General features: G+C 51.3%; 2 protein-coding genes across 5 annotated transcripts in view; one reads left to right on the forward strand and one right to left on the reverse strand.

Annotated features, from left to right (window-relative positions):
• Nucleotides 1-1,824: 1,824 nt before the first annotated feature.
• On the forward strand, nt 1,825-11,583 carry ADPGK (ADP dependent glucokinase; the record flags this gene model as incomplete). Of its 2 annotated transcripts, none has more annotated exons than XM_082290698.1 (7): nt 1,825-2,039; nt 4,668-4,893; nt 6,202-6,264; nt 6,534-6,654; nt 6,930-7,126; nt 7,838-7,936; nt 8,415-11,583. In XM_082290698.1, 7 exons carry the CDS (start codon nt 1,825-1,827, stop codon nt 8,964-8,966), a joined length of 1,473 nt encoding a protein of 490 aa, XP_082146824.1. In that variant the 3' UTR covers nt 8,967-11,583. The 2 variants fall into 2 exon arrangements, with proteins under 2 accessions (XP_082146824.1, XP_082146825.1); XM_082290699.1 differs by having other exon boundaries at nt 8,418-11,583.
• Nucleotides 11,584-15,227: 3,644 nt separating this feature from the next.
• The window catches only part of BBS4 (Bardet-Biedl syndrome 4), a gene marked incomplete at its 5' end in the record, with an annotated part of 33,954 nt that continues 28,896 nt past the window's right edge, over nt 15,228-20,285 (reverse strand). For all 3 annotated transcript variants that reach the window (XM_082290696.1, XM_082290695.1, XM_082290697.1), the window contains 3 exons: nt 15,228-15,619; nt 17,117-17,324; nt 17,688-17,829. In XM_082290696.1, the coding sequence (XP_082146822.1) occupies nt 15,462-15,619; nt 17,117-17,324; nt 17,688-17,829 (508 nt within the window). In that variant the 3' untranslated portion in view covers nt 15,228-15,461. The remainder of the gene's footprint in view (nt 15,620-17,116; nt 17,325-17,687; nt 17,830-20,285) is intronic.

The following is a 20,285-nucleotide window of genomic DNA, read 5'->3' on the forward strand; positions in this document are numbered from 1 at the left end:
GTTCTCTTACTTGCTCACACTTGCTAACATTCTTGCTAAAACGAGAGAAAACTACATCCACACAGCAAAAAGCATTTCTAACATTATATAATATCTACCTTAATAGTTTGCGAGAAGCCAATATTATATGTTTATAACAGCAGGAAGGTATTCGAGCATGAAGAACAGTTTGAAGGATCTGCTGAAGAACAGGGAAGGCAGAAAGGCCTCCAGTTTGTTTTCAGGATTCTGTCCTTAAAGATCATCACATTTTCATAACGCTTAGGCTCACAAACTCAGTCAGTGCCCCTGGTCACCATCAGCTGCCAGGTGAGGAAGGTTTTTTCTCACTCTCTCCTTCACCAGCAATTCCAGCCTCCATCATCCGCCTGTCCTGCCCACCTTTGTACCCTCAAAGCTCTGAGGAATAACTTCAGAGGGAGAGAATACATAAATAAATGAGGAAGTCCTTTATGGCAATGCCTAGTAAGAAAGGGAACCTGATGGGCAGCCAATGAGCCCTGAGGGCCAGTCATGAATTCATGACAATGGCTGCTGACTAAATACCATCCTAAAAAGAAAGAGAAATCAACAAAAAAGCCTTCCACTATTCTATCTCCTTTACTGCTTACTTTGTCAGAGTCTGAGGAGATGACAATCACTCAAAACACAGAACTGAGTAAGAAAATTATCGGCTGCCTCAGCCAACGCGCTGTGGCACATAGTTGTCAAACTCTTGCAAATTTTGTCAGAAGTCTCTGAGTGAACGTTGCTGTGATTTCTAAAGAAGCCCAGAAAAACTCCCTTTCATTAAAAAGGGAAATCTCCCTTGCTCACTACAGCCCCTCTGTGATGGATGCACCGGGCAGCAAAGGGGGTCCCAGCCCTGCTCCCAGCACGCGCAGCCTCAGGGCTGCGGGTGGGTCTGATGAGGACACCTCACTCTGGGAATGGCGTGGAACACGGCGAGACCAGGAACTTTTCCACCAAAAAGAAAGAATAACCAACCCTACTAGGGTTGGTTACTAGCTTCGGACAGTGACTGCATTGCTGGACGTGAGCCTTTAGAGAAACTTTGGTGTGAGGCAGGGCAGAGGAGCTGTGGGACCACAGGTACTGTCCTGTTGGGGCAGAGTGGAAACACAACGCAGACCCACACGGGTGTTGCGAAACAAAGAAACAACGGCACCGTGAGGAGGAACCCCGAGGAGGGCATGGAGCAGCAGTACCACGTACATGGACGGTGCAGACACGATGCCCAGCCGGACATCAGCTCAGCGCTACTGAAGGCCCCGGCACCAGGGCAGTGCTCACCGCGGGCTCCTCACCGCGGGCTCCTCGCCCCGGCTCCCCGCTGCCCGAGGGCCTGGCTGCCTCGGTCCGGCCCGTTCCCGGAGGCCTCGGCCCGGCGGTGCCGTGAGGGAACCGCTGCCCCGCCATCTCCCCTCACGACGCACCGCCCCGCGCCGCTACGGTATTCTCGTACCGAGTTACGCAAGTGGCGCAGCCGCACCGCCGGGCCGCACGCAGATTGCGCAGAAGGAGCGCCATTCTCGTACCGAGTTACGCAGGTGACGCAGCGGTGTGGCCGGGCCGCACGCAAGTTGGGCAGGGGGAGCGCTGTTCCCATACCGAGTTACGCAAGTGGCGCAACCGCACGGCCGGGCCGCACGCAGGTTGTGCAGGAAGCGCGGCGCGCCGCGATTCCCGAAGCGGTTTACGCCGTCCGGCAGCCAGCGGGGGCGGGGCGCTACGGAGGCGGCGTAAGGAGGCCCCCGCCGGCGGCGCCCCGCCTCAGCCGCGGCGGCGGGGGAGGAGGAGGAGGAGCGGAGCGCGTCCGGCGCGATGTGGCAGCGGTCTGTGTTCGTGGGCCTGCTGGCCCTGGCCCTAGGCTACCTGTGCGTGCTGGGCCCCGAGCTGCCCCCCGCGGCCCTGCGGCAGCTCTCGGCCTCGCTGCTGGGGACGCTGCGCCGCGCCCGCTCGCTGGAGGCGCGCACGGTGGCGGCCTGGCAGGCGGCCATTGTCCGCCCCGCGCGCGGCTGGGCGCGCGTCGCCGTCGGGTAGGTGCGGGAGCGCGCGGGGAGCGCCCCTGGCGGCGGGGCGGGGAGCGCGCCTGGGCCGGGATGCGCGTCCCGGTGTCCACGTGCGTGGGTGTGGAATGTGCGGGTACGGATGTGCTGCGGCCCGGCGTGCGTAGCCATGTACCTGGGATGTGTCCGCCCCGCCCGGGTGAGGCCCCACCTGCAGAGCTGCCTCCAGCCATGGGGTCCCGACATCAGAAGGACCTGGAGCTGCTGGAGAGAGTCCAGAGGAGACCACGGGGATACTCCAAGGGCTGGGAGAGCTGGGGGTGCTCACCTGGAGAGGAGAAGGCTCCAGGGAGAGCTCAGAGCCCCTTGCAGGGCCTGAAGGGGCTCCAGGAGAGCTGGAGAGGGACTTGGGCCAGGGAATGGAGGGACAGGGCAAGGGGGAATGGCTTCCCACTGCCAGAGGGCAAGATTAGGTGAGATATTGGGAAGGAATTGTTCCCTGTGAGGGTGGGGAGGCCCTGGCACAGGGTGCCCAGAGCAGCTGTGATTGCCCCTGGATCCCTGGCAGCACCCAAGGCCAGGTTGGATGGGGCTTGGAGCATCCTGGGATAGTGGAAGGTGTCCCTGCCTGGGATAGGGGATGGAGCCAGATGATCTTGGAGGTCCCTTCCAACCCAGACCATGCCGTGATTCCATGAAAAGAGCCAGACGTGAGTGCAGCACCTCCCTTAATGCTGCTTGGTCTGAGTTGGACATCGGCCAAGGCAATCAATGATCCAGAACACTCCTGTGGTGGGGATTTAAGCTGGGCTCAGGCCCTATTGACAGCCCTTCTCCAGAGACATTATTCCCAGCTTGCTTGTCTTTAAAACAAATTCATGTGCAGCATCTGAGGGTTGGGGTTGGGGTCGGTTGGAGCTGCTGGTCCATCCAGCACAGGCTGGCAATAAACAGGTACCAGAGACAAGTTTATAAAGTGGAGAAGGGAGCAAAGCCTTCACCTTTGGGAAGAGGTAACTGAGTCCAGGCAGAGCTGGAGAGAGGTGTGGAGGGAAGGGAGAGGGAAGGCAATGGCTGTTGAGCACAGGGAAATTCAACCCACTCTCTTTAAACTGGGAAGAGAACAAGGGGAAAGTTCAGGAATGTAACATTGATCTTAAATGCTGGGTTTAAGTCTGACCATTAATCCAGACGTTATATTTAGTGCTTGACTCACTTTCTTTTAAATATATGGACATGGCAGGATTACTTGCCTTTGACTGGAGGATTCAGCCTTTGGGTGTTGGAAGGAGTTACCCACTTCCATGGCTGTGTAGCTCTGTGTTAGCAGAGGAATGTGACTTAGTTTCATCCCCTTGGATCTGTAATGATTCATTAAAACATAAAATTGGGGCTAAAATGCTGCTTGAACTTGTGGTTTCTTTTCTCTGCCATGCGAGGAAATTTCTCTGTCCTCGGTGCAGGAGGTGATGCACATCCAGAGGATTTCTGGGCTGGTTACCTCGTGGAGTGGAAAGCCTCAGGGTTTTTCATGTCCTTCGTTTCGTTTGATGCAGCTTTGCCGTGTTGCAGCCCAAATCTGAGTCCTGAGAGGTCACTGCCAAGGGAGTGCTGAGTGCTGAGCACTCCACACTGACAGGGAGCAGGAACTGGCCCTTGGAGTGTCGTGGGGGGAGATGTGGAGAAAGTCAGGGATCCTGCACGAGTTTCATGGATGGTTTGGATCCCTGTCAGGGACATGTGGGGCAGAGGAGAAGAAATGGAACTTGACAGCAGCTTCAGAAGATGCTTAAATAATTGCTGGTGTAATCTCAGGAAGTATTTGCTGTATGTTGTTATCTGTCTGAAACCATGGAGTGAGACAAGGGCAAATGTTTATAAATTGTCTTCCCGGGGTCCTGGTTCCAGCTAGAAACTTTCCTGTCCTCTAGTCTGAATTAGACTGTGATTAAATCAATGAGAAATGGGCACTGGAAGTTAGACTTTCAGTAAAGCCTGGATCTGCTGAAATGGTTCTTCTCCTTCCCTTACTGTCACAGGATTTTTCTCCTGTTCCCACTGCATGCTGTTTCTTTAAGTTTGGGACAGTCCTTCAGAAACTGCCATTTTCAAATACTTCAGCTGACAGATTGCTCTCTTGTCTTCTCGTAAACAGAACCAGCCGGTGTGGGGAGTTATGTGTGGCTTTGGGTATTATTAGGAATAGTTGAAACTCCAGAGGTTGATCTAGCTGACTTAAACACTTTCAGTTTTGCTTTTAACAGTTTTGAATCACATGCACATTTGAAACCCAAAATTCATAAATTTTTAAAAGCTTCTAGGAATTTAAAATGCTACTGTTACTGTGCCTGGTCTTTTCGAGTGAGCCCAAGGCAGGAAATGAAGTAGGACCTGTATTGTGACATACTCAACCACCTTTGGATCACGCAGCTTTCCTTGTTTTCATTCAGCAGGAAGTTAGAAATCCCTCTCTGGGCATGATAAAAGCTAGTCAAATGGAGAAAGCTTTAGGAGAGAATTTCAGGAAATTCCTGTGCCCTTTTTCCCTTTGGTTGGTTGTTCTCCCCCTGCACAGTCAGGGGTGTGACCTCACTGCACTCCCAGGTGCCCTGAGGTCTGTCTGCTTTTCCCAGGAGGCCTTTTCCTTCTCTCTCCCAGCGTCAATGCCTGCGTGGATGTGGTTCTGTCCGGGGTGAAGCTGCTGGAGGCCCTGGGCCTGGAGCCCGGCGAAGGGAAGAACCACGCGGTCCTGAGCTCCAGGCAGGACCTGAGGGAGGCTTTTGCCCACTTCATGGAGAGAGGGGCGGCTGCCGAGCGCTTCTTCAGCGACGCCGAGGCGTTCCAGGCCATCGCGCGGACAGCCTCGGAGCACCCCGCGGCACAGGTGGGTCTGCACCCGCAGCGGAGCCCTGGCACTCCCTTACTCCCTGAGCACTGCTGGCTTCCACTCTCCCTCTAGAGACAAAACCATTTAGGAAGAAACTTGTGGTGTAGCTTGAGTTGCGTTCATGGTTTTCCGTGGGATTCTGCCCCTGCTGTAAATGGGAGGGGTTGCAATGGTCTCTCCCCTGCTGACATTCCCAAACTGAAATGTCAGAGATGCCTCTTGGGAGCCAGATGGGGCTGAGGCTGTGGAAGAGCTTCCAACACCCTGGGATGAGGCTGGGAGTGAGGAATCTCCTGATTTTCAGCTGTATGTATGTTTTCTGTGAGAGAAGCCAGGGGTGGTTTGGGTTGGAAGGGTCCTTAAAGCTCATCCAGTGCCACCCCCTGCCATGGGCAGGGACACCTTCCACTGTCCCAGGCTGCTCCAAGCCCCGTCCAGCCTGGCCTTGGACACTGCCAGGGATGCAGGGGCAGCCACAGCTGCTCTGGGCACCCTGTGCCAGGGCCTGCCCACCCTCACAGCCAGGAATTCCTTCCCAATCTCCCATCCAGCCCTGCCCTCTGGCAGTGGGAAGCCATTCCCTGTGTCCTGTCCCTCCATGCCTTGTCCCCAGTCCCTCTCCAGCTCTCCTGGAGCCCCTTTAGGCCCTGCAAGGGGCTCTGAGCTCTCCCTGGAGCCTTCTCCTCTCCAGGTGAGCACCCCCAGCTCTCTCAGCCTGGCTCCAGAGCAGCCCTTGGAGCATCTCTGTGGCCTCCTCTGAGCACCTTTGACCCTCAGGACAATCCATACTCACTGCTTTTCAAGCTCAAATCATAGTTTTACTGGAAAGTTTGACCTTTTTTACTGAAGCAACTTCCACAGTTCCTTTCACTTCAGGTGGGCACAGGCAGCAGGTTTCATCTCAACCTCAAACTGGTGGAAGAATTGCTGCAGTATTTAAATGACTCCTTGTCAGCCTTGCTGAAAACCCACAGGGCTTTAGCCACAGAGAGGTTGCTCAGGAGTAAGGGCTGTTTATGTGCTGATGAGTTGGTTTTTACAGCACTGTCACTGTTATGAATGAATTTACAGGGCCGCTACCTGAAGGTGAATATTTAGATTAAAAATAAAGAATGCTCAACTTGTTGAGACCTCACAGAGAATTGTAAAATCGTTTTGCCTTCAGCCCCAATAACCTTTAGTAACTTGGGTACTGCTGAACCCTGTTTTAAAAAGCCAAAATCTCCAGCCTGTACTGAGGACTAAAATGTGTTTAAAGGTCCCAAAGCCAGGGGATGCCCACACCCAGCTCTGTTTGTTTTACAGCTTTACGTGGGAGGAAATGCTGCTCTCATCGGGCAGAAGCTCGCGACAAATCCAGACCTGAAGGTACACACATGTTCCAAACATTTCATGCCATTTGCTTGTCTTCTTTGCTTTGCTTGTCTCATGTCACTTCTGTCTAGGTTTTGGGGATCTGGCAGTTATTTCTTAGGTTCTGCTGGTGGGACATATGGTTGGACTTCCAAGCTGATTTTTAAAAATTGAATTATTAACTTTTTAAAATCAGTTGTCTAATTCAAGCATCAGTTGTGATGCTTAAATTTTGGCAAGGGACATGGCAAGAGAAACCTTGTTCGTTTTTCCTTGTTTTCTAGATCCTCCTTTGTGGCCCAGTTGGTCCCAAACTCCACGAACTGCTCGATGACAATGTGGTTGTGCCGCCAGAATCCATGCAGGAAAGAGATGAATTCCATCTTATCTTGGAATATCAAGCAGGTACCTTGCCAAAGGCTGAGTGTTCAGTGGAGCCCCTGAACATCTCTAAGATTGGTGCACAGCCTGAGGGGTGTCATTCTGAAGCTCCATAAACACTAAAATGCTCCCTGAAAACACAGATTTAACCACGTGCTGATGAAACTCAGGGTAACCTTCATGTAATGGCTCAAACAACTCCAGGGCTTTTCTTGCCGCTGATGGAGCCCATTGAATTTGTGATCTTGCCCAGGAATAAACCACTTCACACACACTTGGTCCTGTTTGCTCCACCCCAGGTGAGCAGTGGGGCCGAGTGAGGGCACCCGCTGCCAACCGCTTCATCTTCTCCCACGACCTGTCCAACGGCGCCCTGAACATGCTGGAAGTGTTTGTGTCCAGCCTGGATGAATTCCAGCCAGACCTGGTGGTGCTTTCAGGACTCCACATGATGGAAGGGCAGAGCAAGGAGATGCGACAGAGACGACTCATGGAGGTGAGATACTGAATCTCCTTAATTTCCACTCCAAGTGTTTCGTGGCAAGGCCTTGTTTTCCCAGGTTTGAAGGAGCAGGAAGGCTGTGCCTTAGAGCTCCCACAGGTCTCAGTATTCAATGCCAAAAGCAGAGTGGGAGCTGCAGGCATGGCCGAAGTCTAATTCTGTAACACTGGTTTTTCTTAGATTCAGTGGCCTGTCCAGGGAAAAGAAGGGCTGGTTGCCTGGCTGGAGGGTGTTGATCTGGTTACTGGGCTTGTCTAGCAGCTAAACCACACTGTTTCTATCCTGGATACTGAGGTGATCCAGGTTGTAATCAACACCTGCATTCCTTAAGCAGCATCTGTCTTGTACCACCTGTTCTACAGCTGAGGGCTCGTCCTACCGTGAGGCACTGGCCTTTTTCCTGTTCTAGGATCAGCTCTTCTGCAGCTGCTTCAGGTTTGTGAGGTTTTTGGAATTAATCCATTAGAAGGTGCTGAGCTGGGAGGAGATTAAGGTTAGATACAGTTTTCCTGCCCTGGGATTCTGCAAACTAGAAGTTGCTTTATTTCCTCTCCTTAGTAGTACACACACAGGTCATCCCATTGAAATTGTTTATATCCACACACAGGAAGATTAAAGGATGTGTATCTTGAGTCCAAACCCTTTTTCTCCTTCTGTTCCTTAATAAATACATATTCTAGGGTTGTTTTTTCCATTTTCTTGTAGGCTGTGGCCTCCATCTCTGATATCCCAACAGACATTCCCATACACCTGGAGCTGGCCAGTATGACTGATCAGGATTTTATGAGCAACATTATGCATCAGGTAAGGAAAATGAAAGGATGTGCTCTTTTGATCGGGTTCAGTATCACGGTGTACACCCTAGTGCATGAATACAGAAACCAAAACTCAACATTTGGACCATACATTCAAAGATAAATTGAGGATTGAATTTGAGCTGAGTTTATAATTTTAAAAATCCCTCGGTTTCTTTGCAGAATTTCTTTCCTGGTGGTTCCTTGTTTAGCATGACGTGGCTCTGATCTCAGTGTTATGTTTTAGGTGGAGTTGATGTGTTGTTACTCTTTACTGTCAAAGTGTGTGTCCGGAAAATTAATTGCATCAAATGGAATATTTTCTTGGCTAAGTAATTCTTGCCAACTTGTGGAAGTGCAGCGACTGGGAAACTGGGTGCTGCTTCTGCTGAGCCAGCAGCAGGGTGCTGCAAAAACCACAGCCCGGGGGGAATCCCAGGTCTGACTCTGCCCCTGAGGGCAAACCCGCTGTTCCCTGTTTCTGTTAGCAGGTCTTTCCCCTGGTGAACTCCATCGGGCTGAACGAGCAGGAGCTGCTGTTCCTCACCCAGTCTGCCTCTGGTCCCCACGCCTCTCTGGCCTCCTGGAGCGGCATTCCCGACGTGGGGGTGGTCAGTGACATCCTCTTCTGGATCCTGAAGGAGCACGGCAAGACAGCGGAGCGCGCCTCGGACCTGACGCGGATCCACTTCCACACCCTGGCCTACCACATCCTGGTCACCGTGGACGGGCACTGGGGCAACCAGGCGGCGGCGGTGGCGGCCGGGGCCAGGGCTGCCGGCACCCAGGCCTGTGCCACCGACACCATCGACACCAGCAAGGTCTTCCTCAAAGCTCCTCTGGAGTTTGTCACCTCCCACACAGAGGAACCGTCCAAAATCTCCCTCAATCCAGACGAGCCCGTGGTGCACTGGCACAGGGAAGGCATCTCCTTCCACTTCACCCCCGTGCTGGTGTGCAAGGATCCCGTCCGGACCGTGGGACTCGGGGATGCCATTTCAGCCGAGGGACTGCTCTATTCCGAAGTGTACCCTCAGTAGGAAAGCAGGACCCTCCTTCTTCTCCAACACTGCACGGTGTCTGAGACCCGTGGATTGGGATTTGAAGCAGTGGTGGTATAGGAACAGAACCAGGGTGTGGTGTGTTTTCTGGGTATAACTGAAAAAGAGCCAAAGAATAATTCCAGGTATAAACTGTCGGCTACATTCCAGTCACTCGGCAGTGACTCGAGCGCTTCACGTGCAGGTGCAGATGTTTTAGTATTTAATGTGAAAACTGGCTTTGTCTTAAGGGGGAGGGACACAAAGACCAAAATCCCTGGCTGGCAAAGTTTGCTGTTCTTAGCTCAGAAAGGATCTTTTCTGGTGGTGCTGGGAAGTGCAGCAGCAGGAGAATTTCCTGCCCCTGGATCCCAGGGAGAGCATAGCAGTGCCTGGCCCTGCCTTGCCTCTGGTAAATTCAAAATAAAAGGCTTGTGGGTTATCTCCTCCCAGCACACTGCAAACCTTGCTTGGGGTGAGGATGGAATTACTGCCTGGTGCAATCACCTTTCCGTGTGCCCAGCCCCAGAGGGAGCCATGGTCCCAAAATGTGACACAGACTGAACCTACCCCAGGCTGCACAGGTGATTCTGGATATCTGTGACTAAAGGTGTTCAACTGAGCCCCAGCAGCCTGTGCTTAGTTTTTTGGGAACTAGGAGTGAAGATAATCAGGGTTTCTGTTTGGGGGACAGCTCTGTTTCCCTGCCAGGGAACCCCCAAACCATTCCCTGTGTTTGCTGTACGCTAAATACTCTGCTAACAGTTGGTGTGTTACAGAAAAGCTCTTGAGTGCTGGGACTCCTTTCTGGTTGGTTGAGAATGGTTGTGCCAAATTCTTCGGTCTCCCTGGCCTCTATTAGGAAAGGTTAATATATTAGGGAAGGCCCCTCTGGAAGCTCAAAAGCTGCAACAGTGTTTCCCAGGTAAGACTGAAGTGAGGAGGCCTTTCTAGGGTTTGCTGTTGGGGTTTTTCTGACTAGGTCACTGATAGTTTCTTTGCTCTGTCCTTTGGAATTAAAAAAGCAGAACCATGTGTCCTTGTTAAATACTTTGCTTCTCTTTTTTTTACCTCTTCATAGTTGCACACTAAGAATTGCAGAGCACCAGCATGGTTTTGTGTCTGGCCACTTCAGGAACCTGGAGTGTATGTGCACAGCTCTCAAGACACTTTTCAGTAGAAGTGGGTTAAGTGCAATCAGCATGTCTGGGCAAGCCTGTGCCTCACTAGAGCTTGGGGGAGGTTGTTCCAGGTCAGTCTTCGCACCTGAATGGAGGGAGGAGAGTCTGTGTCACTCAGGGTGGAGTGATCTGTTGCAATAACGCTGTCAGGCTGCTGTCAGTGGTGTTCTCTGGTGGGAAAAGCCATCCTGACTGCTCTGCAAGGATGAAAACTGGCAGCTGTTGTACGTGCACTGACTCAGCACACATTGCTGTCACGTACATTCAGCTTTCCCCCTGAGCAAAGTCTTCTGCATTGTACAGAGCAGAAGGACAGCAATGCTGTGTTTTCCTGCAGCTCATCCCACCCTGAGCTTCCCTTGAGTGTCAGCATTTTATCCAGGTGCAGGATCTTCTTAAGACTGGAAGCATTTCTACCCTATTATTTTTTTATGATGTTGATGATTGTTATTACTATTATCATTGATAAACTGTAGCACCGGACTTGGAGTTCTGGTTTAGTCTTCCTAAACTGAAAATAAATGAAAAGAACCTCTCCTTTTGGCTGTCTTAGAAGTCCAAGGCCATTAGCAAGGCTGTTTTGCAGCCTGGGATGGTGGCCTTTTGGCTCTGCACTCCTAGGGCCACCAAAGGCCGTGGATCTGCCAGCTGGAAAGTGATCCTTAGCTTACACTGGGTCCCACTTTCCTGATACTGGGCCAAGCTCTGTGGCTTCTTGAGCTGGAAATAAAACTGCACCCACTCAAGCTGTCACCAGCAATGCCCCTGCTGCTGTATTTCACTTCTTTCTTCCCAAAACACTTTCAGGGATGTGAGGCTGATGGGGCTGACATTCCTTATGGCCACCTAAAACCACATGTCTGCACCTACAGACCTTGTCCCAGGGTCAATTGTGCTTGCATTGAACAGGAACATGACAAGCCAAAATAACCTTTTTTTAATCAGAGTAAATAACTGCTGTAAACAATCATTTAAAAGGAGCTTGCTGCTTAGAAATCATCTGGGCCAAAAATCTAAACTGGTAATTACTGTTACCTCCTTCCTGCTGCTCCTCACGGGTAACATTTCTGCTGTGGCCCATTCTGGGTGTGCTGGGAACGCCTGGCACAGAAGTCCCAGCTCAAATCCCAGCACCTTGAGATGGCCAGGCTGCTGCTCTACCCAAATTGGCTTTAGCAGGTACCCAGAGCTCACTTGCCCCCCAAGTCACTTCCCAAGGAGAATCCGTAACCACCCTGAGCCGTTCATCAGCTGTGCCAGTGGGACCCTGATTAAGTTGAGGAACAATCTATATGGTAATAAATGTGAATTGAATGGAGGGGCCCAGCAGCCTTTGCTTTGTTTCACATGCTGTGAACATGATGTGCTTAACTTCCTCCTGCCTTCCCAAATTAATGACAGGGAGGCAGAGCTCCAGAAATCCTGAATTGCCCTGCACCTGTAGTCTCACACCTGCACAGCTCCAGTAGTGACAACAAAGAAAAGCTGCTTCAACAGCTGCAAAAATACCAAAGCTTCAAAACCAGGCTTGAGCTGACCCTGCTCCCCCTCATCCTCTGTCTCTACAAATCCTGTTTGTTCTCCTGTGTTACTTGTACCTTGAAATCCAGTGCTGGATGACTCAACCCTCAGCCAGCCTCACTCCCGAGGCAGGGTTTGCACTGGAAATGTTTATTCACACAGATCCTGCTGGAGATGCAGCAGCTGAGCTCAGCACTGTGACAGCTCTCCATGGTAAAACCTGTGCACATTGGTATTTTTACTTGTGTGTCCCTGCAGCCACCTTGGCTTGGGTTTGTCTTATCCATGATCCAAAATGAGCATTCTTCCCCTGTTTCCTGTGCATGGCATTTACTCAGGGTCAAGTGCTGGATGATTTGGGAGGTGTGAATCACAGGGGCCTGGCAGAGTCTCAAAGGACACGTTCCTTCTCCACTGTGCCCTTGGTGCCGTGGCATGGAAGAGCCAATCCCAAATCCAGCTCTTGCCAGTTTAAAGGCTCTTTACCTTTGTTCCTCTCCAGGGGAGTTTCACAGAATTACTAAAGAATTGCTTGATTTTATTGTGTTTCCTGGTTATCTCCTGCTGGGATGTGTGAGATCCAGTCAAGTTTGCCCTCCCCTCCCAAGTTCATTTTACAGAACTGGTGCTGAATGTTCTTCCTAAGCCTTTGGCAAAGACCTCATTAACTGCTTTGTGCTGGATGGTTTAGAGCTCAGCTCCACTCCTTAGCCACTGGAATCCAAAGCTTGGAAAGCAGCAGAGCACTAAATCCATTCCAAAACCCAATGGAAAACTGTCAGCAGTTGTGCTTGGCTTTTTGTTTTACTCTTTATTCTGTAATGATACACTGAATTATCAGGAGTTCTGTGCCACAGGGTGACCTTTCCAGCCATGTCCTGAGCAAAGAGTTGAATAATGGGACACTTCTGTGACGTGGTACAACAGAACTCAATTTCCAGTTATCCTAAAATGTTGGTTTGGGGGTTCTTTTGGAGCTTGCAGCTTAGGTGAAAGCTGAGGGTTGTGAGAGAGTGAACAGCTGAAGTGTCTGTGTGCAACCTGTTCCAGAGCAGCGCTGGCATGACTTGTGTCACACAATTGCTGCCTTGCTATTCCTGGCCTAAGGAACCTCAGAGTTTAGGGGACAACAGCAGAAAACCAGAGGAAAATACTGGATCTGAGTAACCTCTGCAGTAGAACTTGGATCTCAGAGCCCAGAATGCTGGTTCTGCCTGTTGGAGATGTTGGATGAAGCTCTCCTCTGTCACTCCAGAGCAGTTTCTCGTGTGGTATCTCAGGTGGCTCCAGGCTGAATTCCCAGGGAGTCACTGATCCAGACTCTGGTGGGAGGATGTTCCCTCAGCAAAGGAAAGGTGCAGGTTGGAAATGGCACAGGGCCAGGAGCTCTGTTCCCAACAGCCTGGGACCAGCCTGTGCTCAGCAGATCTCACAGCAGCTGAGGAACACAAATGCTGGCAGGAATTATCCCATCAAAATGCAATGGGGCGAGGGCAATGGAAAAAACACCCTGAAAACCTCCCCTGTGAACTTCTCAGGAAAGCTGCCCCTTGGTGCAGACTGGGTTCAGAACTCACCTGTGTCTTCCACGAAAAACATGGACTTCTTAGAGCAGTGTGGTTTGAGAGAGTGGTAAAGCTTTCCTTGTAGCAGAACTGGATTTTCTCTTACAGAAAAGTCTTGGCAGATGGAGCACTTGTTATAACATGGGCCCTTTTTGAATGCATTTATGTGTGGAGCTTATTATTTTAGTAAAGTTTTCCCCCATTCAGCACTGAGGCTTGTCTGTCTCTGCAGAAGAGGCTTTGCCAACTGAAACCCACTTCCCATCTAAATCTAAATTCTGAACAGCTTTAAGGCCCCCACATCCACCTTGCTCAGTCACAACTGAGCAAACAAGCACAGGAGCACAGCACGTACCCACTAATACTGCCTGTACCATAAATCAGCATCCAGTTGTCTCAGGGACCTCAACACTACATTTTTTGGGCTGAACACATGTTGCTGGATGGACAGATCATTACTCTTGGCTGGAACAAGGTCTCGCTGCCCAGGCATTGATGTTTGAATGTCTTTTAGTTTGTTTCCTGTGCAGAAGCCAAGATGCAAAGTACCTTGTGAGCTCTGTGATTTACCCTGGTTCATCGCAGACCTTTCCCTAAAAAGGGGAAGAAAAGTCCTAAAGCAGATGGTTTCTGCTTCCCTAGAAATTAGGCTCATGATTCTTTTCCGTTGAGGGGGGAAAAGAGGGGATTAGAATCATGGCTGATGCCAGAAACAGGTTTTGGAACATAAGGTGTGATTTCCAAAATCCCTAAATGCCTCAGTGCAGTCCTGCTGAAGAGTCCCTTGCTTAATTCCAGCTGAAAGAGCAGTCCAGCCTCATTACCATTAGCACAAAAATGCTCTCCAGAAAGATCCCAGGAATTTACTGCATGCAAATGCCACCATTGCCATGCCCAGGGGAGGAGAGGGGACAGGATGAGGAATTGCAGTTCTATTTATTATTCAACTGGAATTATGTATTTAAAAATGCTCCCTTAAACATGAAGCTCCCAGGAAGTAAGAAGGTGCTACTGCTTCATTTCATGGAAGAATTGGTTCCTTGTTGCATAAGCTTTTCACAAAGTATGTATTTAAAATAAATCCCTTCACAGTAACTCCAAGTGCAGTATGTGCTCCCTGTGTGACATTTATCCCATCAAAGCATCCTAGCACAAAAATCTGCCTTGAATTAAAGTTTTGGGGCTGAGGTGAAGAATTCCCAGCCCCTGCCCACCCCTGCTCTGCAATCCTCACCTCTCCTTCCCAGGCACTCTGTTAGGCTGCAGGAACTTTCAGTGTAAGAAGTTAAATGTGAATAAAAATCTCTGCACTGTACCTGACTGACACTGCTCTTTGTCTGGTTTGTTTCAATTTGCCAGTGCTCTACCAAACAATTCTGTTTTCTTTAACTCCTGGCAGGAGGGAATCCTTACAGGAGTGCTACCCCAGAGCTGACCTGACACAAAACCCAGCAGAAAGGGCAGCTGGGGGGAAAAAAAGCCACATTTAAGATAAGCAGTCAGTTTGGGTTATCAGAACCCAGGGGAAAGTGAGGGGTCCTACTCCTTCAGTGTTCTCCAGGGAGCAGGAGAGCACTTCAGCTCCTGGCTGGGCTCTGAAGATGCATTAATGTTGTTCTGGATAAGAGCAGCAAACCACAAAGCACAGCTGAAGGCTGGGATGTACCCAGAGCCCTGCTCATGCTGCCTGCACACTGAGAATGTTCCCATTACTAACCTTCCTCTCCTGGACTCTAACTATGGAGGGATTCAGTCCAACAGTGCAGAACTAAAAGCAGGAAATACATTTCAAACAGCTGGGGAGCTTCACCAGCAAACACAGAGCCCTGAAGCTTCAGTTTACCGGTTCTTTATGCAAAATCAGCTGCTCACCAGTTCAACCACTGGAAGGGTTTGATCCTCCTCAGGGTGCAGGATCCTAAATAACTACTGCTGGCTTTGCTAAATGTCCTTTTGGAGGACTCACACCCAACCTGTGGAGGGCTCGACGCTCCAGTTGTGTGGGGAGCTGTGGCCGCACTAAGAGCAGCTACACAGAAACCTCTGGTCACTGCCACGACTCCTTGGGACAAGGCAGAGCCCTCGAGCTAAAGTCACTGACGGAACACAGCTGCATCCAGACTGACCCTGGGGAGAAGCCAGCGCGGGGCAGGGCGGGGCAGGTGCCTTCTCCAGTCCCAGGCAGCCCTGGGGAGGCTCCTGCACAGCCTGTGCTGCCCAGAGCTGCCCTACTCCGCTGCCTCCTGGCTCTGGGGCTTCTCCTTCCTCTGCTCCTTGTCCCCTGGGGGAGCTGAGTTCTCCTCAGGGCTCGTCTCCGAGTCCTGCTCCTGTTCTGGTTCCAGAGGCAGGGAGGGAGGCTTTTTTGGCAGAGCTGGTGTTGCAGCACCTGCAGAGAGAGCACAGTTAGAGTTACTCTACGGCTACGTGTGTTTTGTCACAGCTTTTAATTACCCTCAGATGCCTTCTGCCTAACATTAGTTTATTGACACGGAGCTATCCAGACCTTACGGTGCCCAAAGCACTGCTGAAAGGAAGCTCAGGTACAGTCTCTCAGCTGTCAGAATTCAGTACAAATGGAGGAATTAACTCATGCTCTGGAAGGGAAAACATTTTCTAGAATCTCAGAATGGTTTGGGTTGGAGGAACCTTAAAGCTCACCTCATCCCACCCCACGCCATGGGCAGGGACACCTTCCACTAGCCCAGGTTGTTTCAAGCCCTGCCCAGCCTGGCCTTGGCCTTTTCCAGGGATCCAGGGGCAGCCACAGCTTCTCTGGGCACCCTGTGCCAGGGCCTCCCCCCCTCACAGGGACGTGCCACTTCCAGCTCCACTGAAGCTGGTTTGTGCTCAAGCTGGAGCCCCAACCAAAGTGTTGTTTTCAGTTCACAGCTTTAGCAAATGTGGGGAGGGCTTCCAGGCAGTTAAAGTAGCTACTTACAGAATTAAATCACAACAGGACACAAGTTGTCTCTACACTTAAATTTAGGGTGCCAGCTGATGCTATGAACCAGCTCCCTTCTCTGATCTGGATAATAAAGTCCTTCAGGTACACCCTAAACCCTTGGTGAGTTTTATTTTTCAGATCTTCTGGCTAAGTCCGCCCTGCATGGAAAGTTTACTCCATGTGTGAGAAATGGAACATGTCCTTAGGGATGCCAAAGAAAGAGGCCTGGATTACACAACCACTCTCCTGGTTCAGTCCACAGGCAACAAGACCAAGAGTGACAGAAAATCACCACGATGAGCAACATCTCCAGTGCATTCCTCCTCGGAAGCTGAGGGGTGAGAGGAGGTCATGCTTGGAATGGCTCAGGAGATGCTCCCACCCAGCCCCGGCACACAGAATCATGGGATGAGCCTCCAAAGGCTCACACCACATCCTGAGAACCCTCAGTCCCTCTAAACCCAGCAGCATCTGCAAGGCTGGGCAGCTTCAGAGTAATCCAGCTGTAGTTATTGCTGTCAGAGAAATGATGAAAGTGCTTTGGAAAATTGTCTGTCCTTTCCCTTCTCTGCAGCAGCCTGTCTGTGCACACCAGCTCCTGGGCCCTTCCAAAGAAAGGCAAGAGGTCTGGTTGCTGAAAATGCCTCCTTTCCACAGCAAGATCACAATCCCATGCTAATGGAATCTTTGTGGCTCAGACAGGAAGGGAAATTTTCCCAGCCTCCCACATCCCTGCAAAAGCAGGAGAGTGAAGTACACTACACAGAGCATCTTCCTGAACTCAGAAATCTGGGAAAGCTATCACCAAACATTGCTCTCACTGCTGTATGAGCAAGTCAGTCCCTTCCTGAAGATGTGCTGTAACTCTTCCCAAGGGAAGAGACATTTCTCTGCTTTCCTCCCACATCTCCACTTGAAAGAACAGCAGAGGAGACATACCTGGGGGGAGCTGCATGGCTTTCCCATATCCTGCAGCAGAGGACATGGCTTGACCCAGGGCCTGGTTGGAGCCCAAAGGCTGCTGAGAGCTGGATTTCCCCGACACAGCAGCTTTCTGCTTGGATTTGGACTCTTTGGAGGGCTTGGTCCAGACCAGGCTCTCCCCGACCTGCAGAGCAGCTCCCATCTTCTGGGCCATCTCCACCATCTTCTCGAGAAGTAAAAAGAGAAGAGCACTGTAAGCAGTGACACGTCAGACAACAATAAAGTCAACACCACCACCAAAAAAACCTACAATAAAAGAGCTGTGCAGAGCTGGCTGCAGCTTGGTGCTTGGGGGAAACATCTCTGCTAATTCAGTCCCTTAATTAAGAGGGAATCTTGTCTCGCTCTGTATTGATTGAAGAACTGAGCTTCAAAGAGCAGAAAGGAAGCGAGCAGCTCTCAGCAGGCGCCCGCTCCGCTCGGAAAATCTCATAAGCAGAATTTCTTCCTAATAACTGGACTCAAAGTCAAACCTCCTCCTCGTTTGCTGCCAGCCCTGGGGTGGCTCCTGAGCTCAGGCACAAACCTCAGGGTCGAAGTCGGGCGTGCTGCTCTCCCTGGCCACGGTGACCTTCCTCTCCATCTCCTGGTACTGGCTCAGGGCCCCCTGCTTGTCGCCCTGGTTGTAGAGCAGGACAGCGTAGTTCAGGTTGATGAGAGGGTTGCACCTGCAGCAGACACGTGGGAGGCATCACATTCCCTGTGGGAACACTTATCCTGGCTGGAATAATGCTAAGATGTGCCCAAGCAGCAAAGCTGGACACACCTCCCTGTCTGGCACTGACAGAGAGGCTACAGCCAAAGCCCTGTGGGAGCATGGCTGAGACCCTTGCCCTGATGACAGACCCAGTGCTGGGCTCTGCAAAGTCCCCCCGTGTCAGTGACAACGTAAATCCCTCCCCTGGCTGCCTCCCTCTCTGCAACAGCCAGTTCTGTGCACCTGGGGGCCATCCCGGGGCTCTCCTGGTATCCCAGCCCCTTCCTCCCAGGACAGGCAGAGCAGTGACAGGGGCTTTTGTCACACTGAGACAGATGATCTTTGATTTACCTTGACTCTCCCAGCATTCCCAGTCTGCAGGAGAGCAGCTCACCATGGGACAGGCAGTGGAACAGAGCCCTGCTCTTGGGTTTTGTTTTAAAACCTGACACACCACAGAATGTGCTGTTCATATTTCATTTCTTCACCTCTTCTCTCTCCTTCCCCCAGCAAAACCACACACAACTGCAGGTACTGCAACAGGTGAACACAGGCACCTGCACGCTCCTGCCTCCCCTCCTGAATGCAGTTTCACAAGGCAGAGCTGCTCCAACCACTCTCGTTTTCCAAACCATCCGCTTCCTTCACTGGGATACATTAACCCTCCCCATCTGGCCCGCCCAGGAGTGCCAGGGCAGGGGTGGAGGAGCTCTGCCTGCCCACAGCTCCCCGTGTGGGCCCCACAGCAGCATCCCTGCACACAGGCCAGGCAGGGACGCTCCAATGCTCCGTGGGTTCACAAGAAATGTGAGTGAGGAACTGGTGCCCTCTCCTGGAGCGTGGCTGGGATAACTGGAACCACCCACGGCCAAGGCAGAGGCAGCATCCTCTGGAGCAATGCAGAAGGGGAGGACCCTGCTGGCACTGGGCAATAAATGAAGTGTAACCTGCAGGCTCTGACTCGCCAGTCCTGGTGACTCTCCATCCCAGTGCAAGGAAGGCAACTCTTAGAAGAAATCTGACTGCATTTATAACCATGGCTTCTCCTTTAACTAGGAAACTGGAATGCTGAGCCCACCACAAAAGAAACATTTTGCCAAAACACTGAGGAGATCAGACAGTCCTGGGAACAGCCAGTTTTAAATTTAATTGAACCTGATGGAGCTGTTTCACTGCCTTCAAGAGCTGAGAAGCAATATGACAGCCAGAGAAAAATCAATAGCTGAATACCCACAGAAAGGACAGTCACAAGCCAGAACCAGGAGTGGAACACCTTTTTCTAAACAGTGTTCCAAGCTATTTCCATTCCAGCCCCCAGCGTGGCACCCAGGCCACTACACAAGCATTCCTGATGACAGACCCAGTGCTGGGCTCTGCAAAGACCCCCCATGTCAGTGACAATGTAAATCCCTCCCCTGGCTGCCTCCCTCTCTGCAAACCAACCACCTTCATCCCAAAGAGCTCCAAACACGCCGGCAAAGGAAACTTGTGGGGACACAGGTTCAGCCACACCACAACTGGCTAAAATCCACAGCGTGTCAGCTGAACCAGCCTCACAGTCTGCATGTTCCTCCCAGCAGGCCCTGGCAGTTGGAATTCATTTCTGCTTTGCTGAGGGTTTATTTTGCTGGTTGGACTGTAGAGCTGGAGCACTGCCCGAGTGCCAAATACTTGGGCAAAGTTGTAGAGCCAATTGACTGCTCCTCCTCTTTGAGCAGAGGACACAACCCCCGACTAAAGAGCCTGTGCTGCCTTTAAGGTCCTGTCCTGCCTTGCCAGGCATGGAAAGCTGATTAGAACAGAACCATAGAATGGTTTGGGTGGGAAAAGACCTTAAAGCCCATCCAGTGCCACCCCTGCCATGGGCAGGAACACCTCCCACTGTGCCAGGCTGCTCCAAGCCCCAATGTCCAGCCTGGCCTTGGACACTGCCAGGGATCCAGGGGCAGCCCCAGCTGCTCTGGGCACCCTGTGCCAGGGCCTGCCCACCCTCCCAGGGAAGGGTTTATCCCTTGTATCTCATCTATCACCACCTTGTGTGGCCCCTGCAGGTGGAAGTGCTTTTGGCACCGCTCTGTCACCTGCAGACAGACTCTGGGTTCAGGAGGGCTGGTAGGTCTAAGTGTGCAAATATTCACGGTAAACTGGGGACAGAAACAAAACTATTAATAAATCTGAGATAATTTTGATTTTGTGCCTGAAATAATGACTTACTCTGAGGTTCAGCTTAACATTTCTGAAACCAAGTGCTCTGATTTTAAGACTCGGACTGCAAGCATAGATGTTCTTAATGAAGGAGCTGCCCTTTTATTTGCTCTATACAAACTTCTTGCACATTCTCCCAGCTAAAATCTTCCCTCTGCCCAATTCAGAACAGACTCTACCCCAGGCATCTCGCTGCTCTACACTGTGCTCAAACTTCGGGTT

This window comes from Coloeus monedula (assembly GCF_965178545.1).
Source record: "Coloeus monedula genome assembly, chromosome: 14".
In the NCBI taxonomy this organism is placed as follows: Eukaryota; Metazoa; Chordata; class Aves; order Passeriformes; family Corvidae; genus Coloeus; species Coloeus monedula.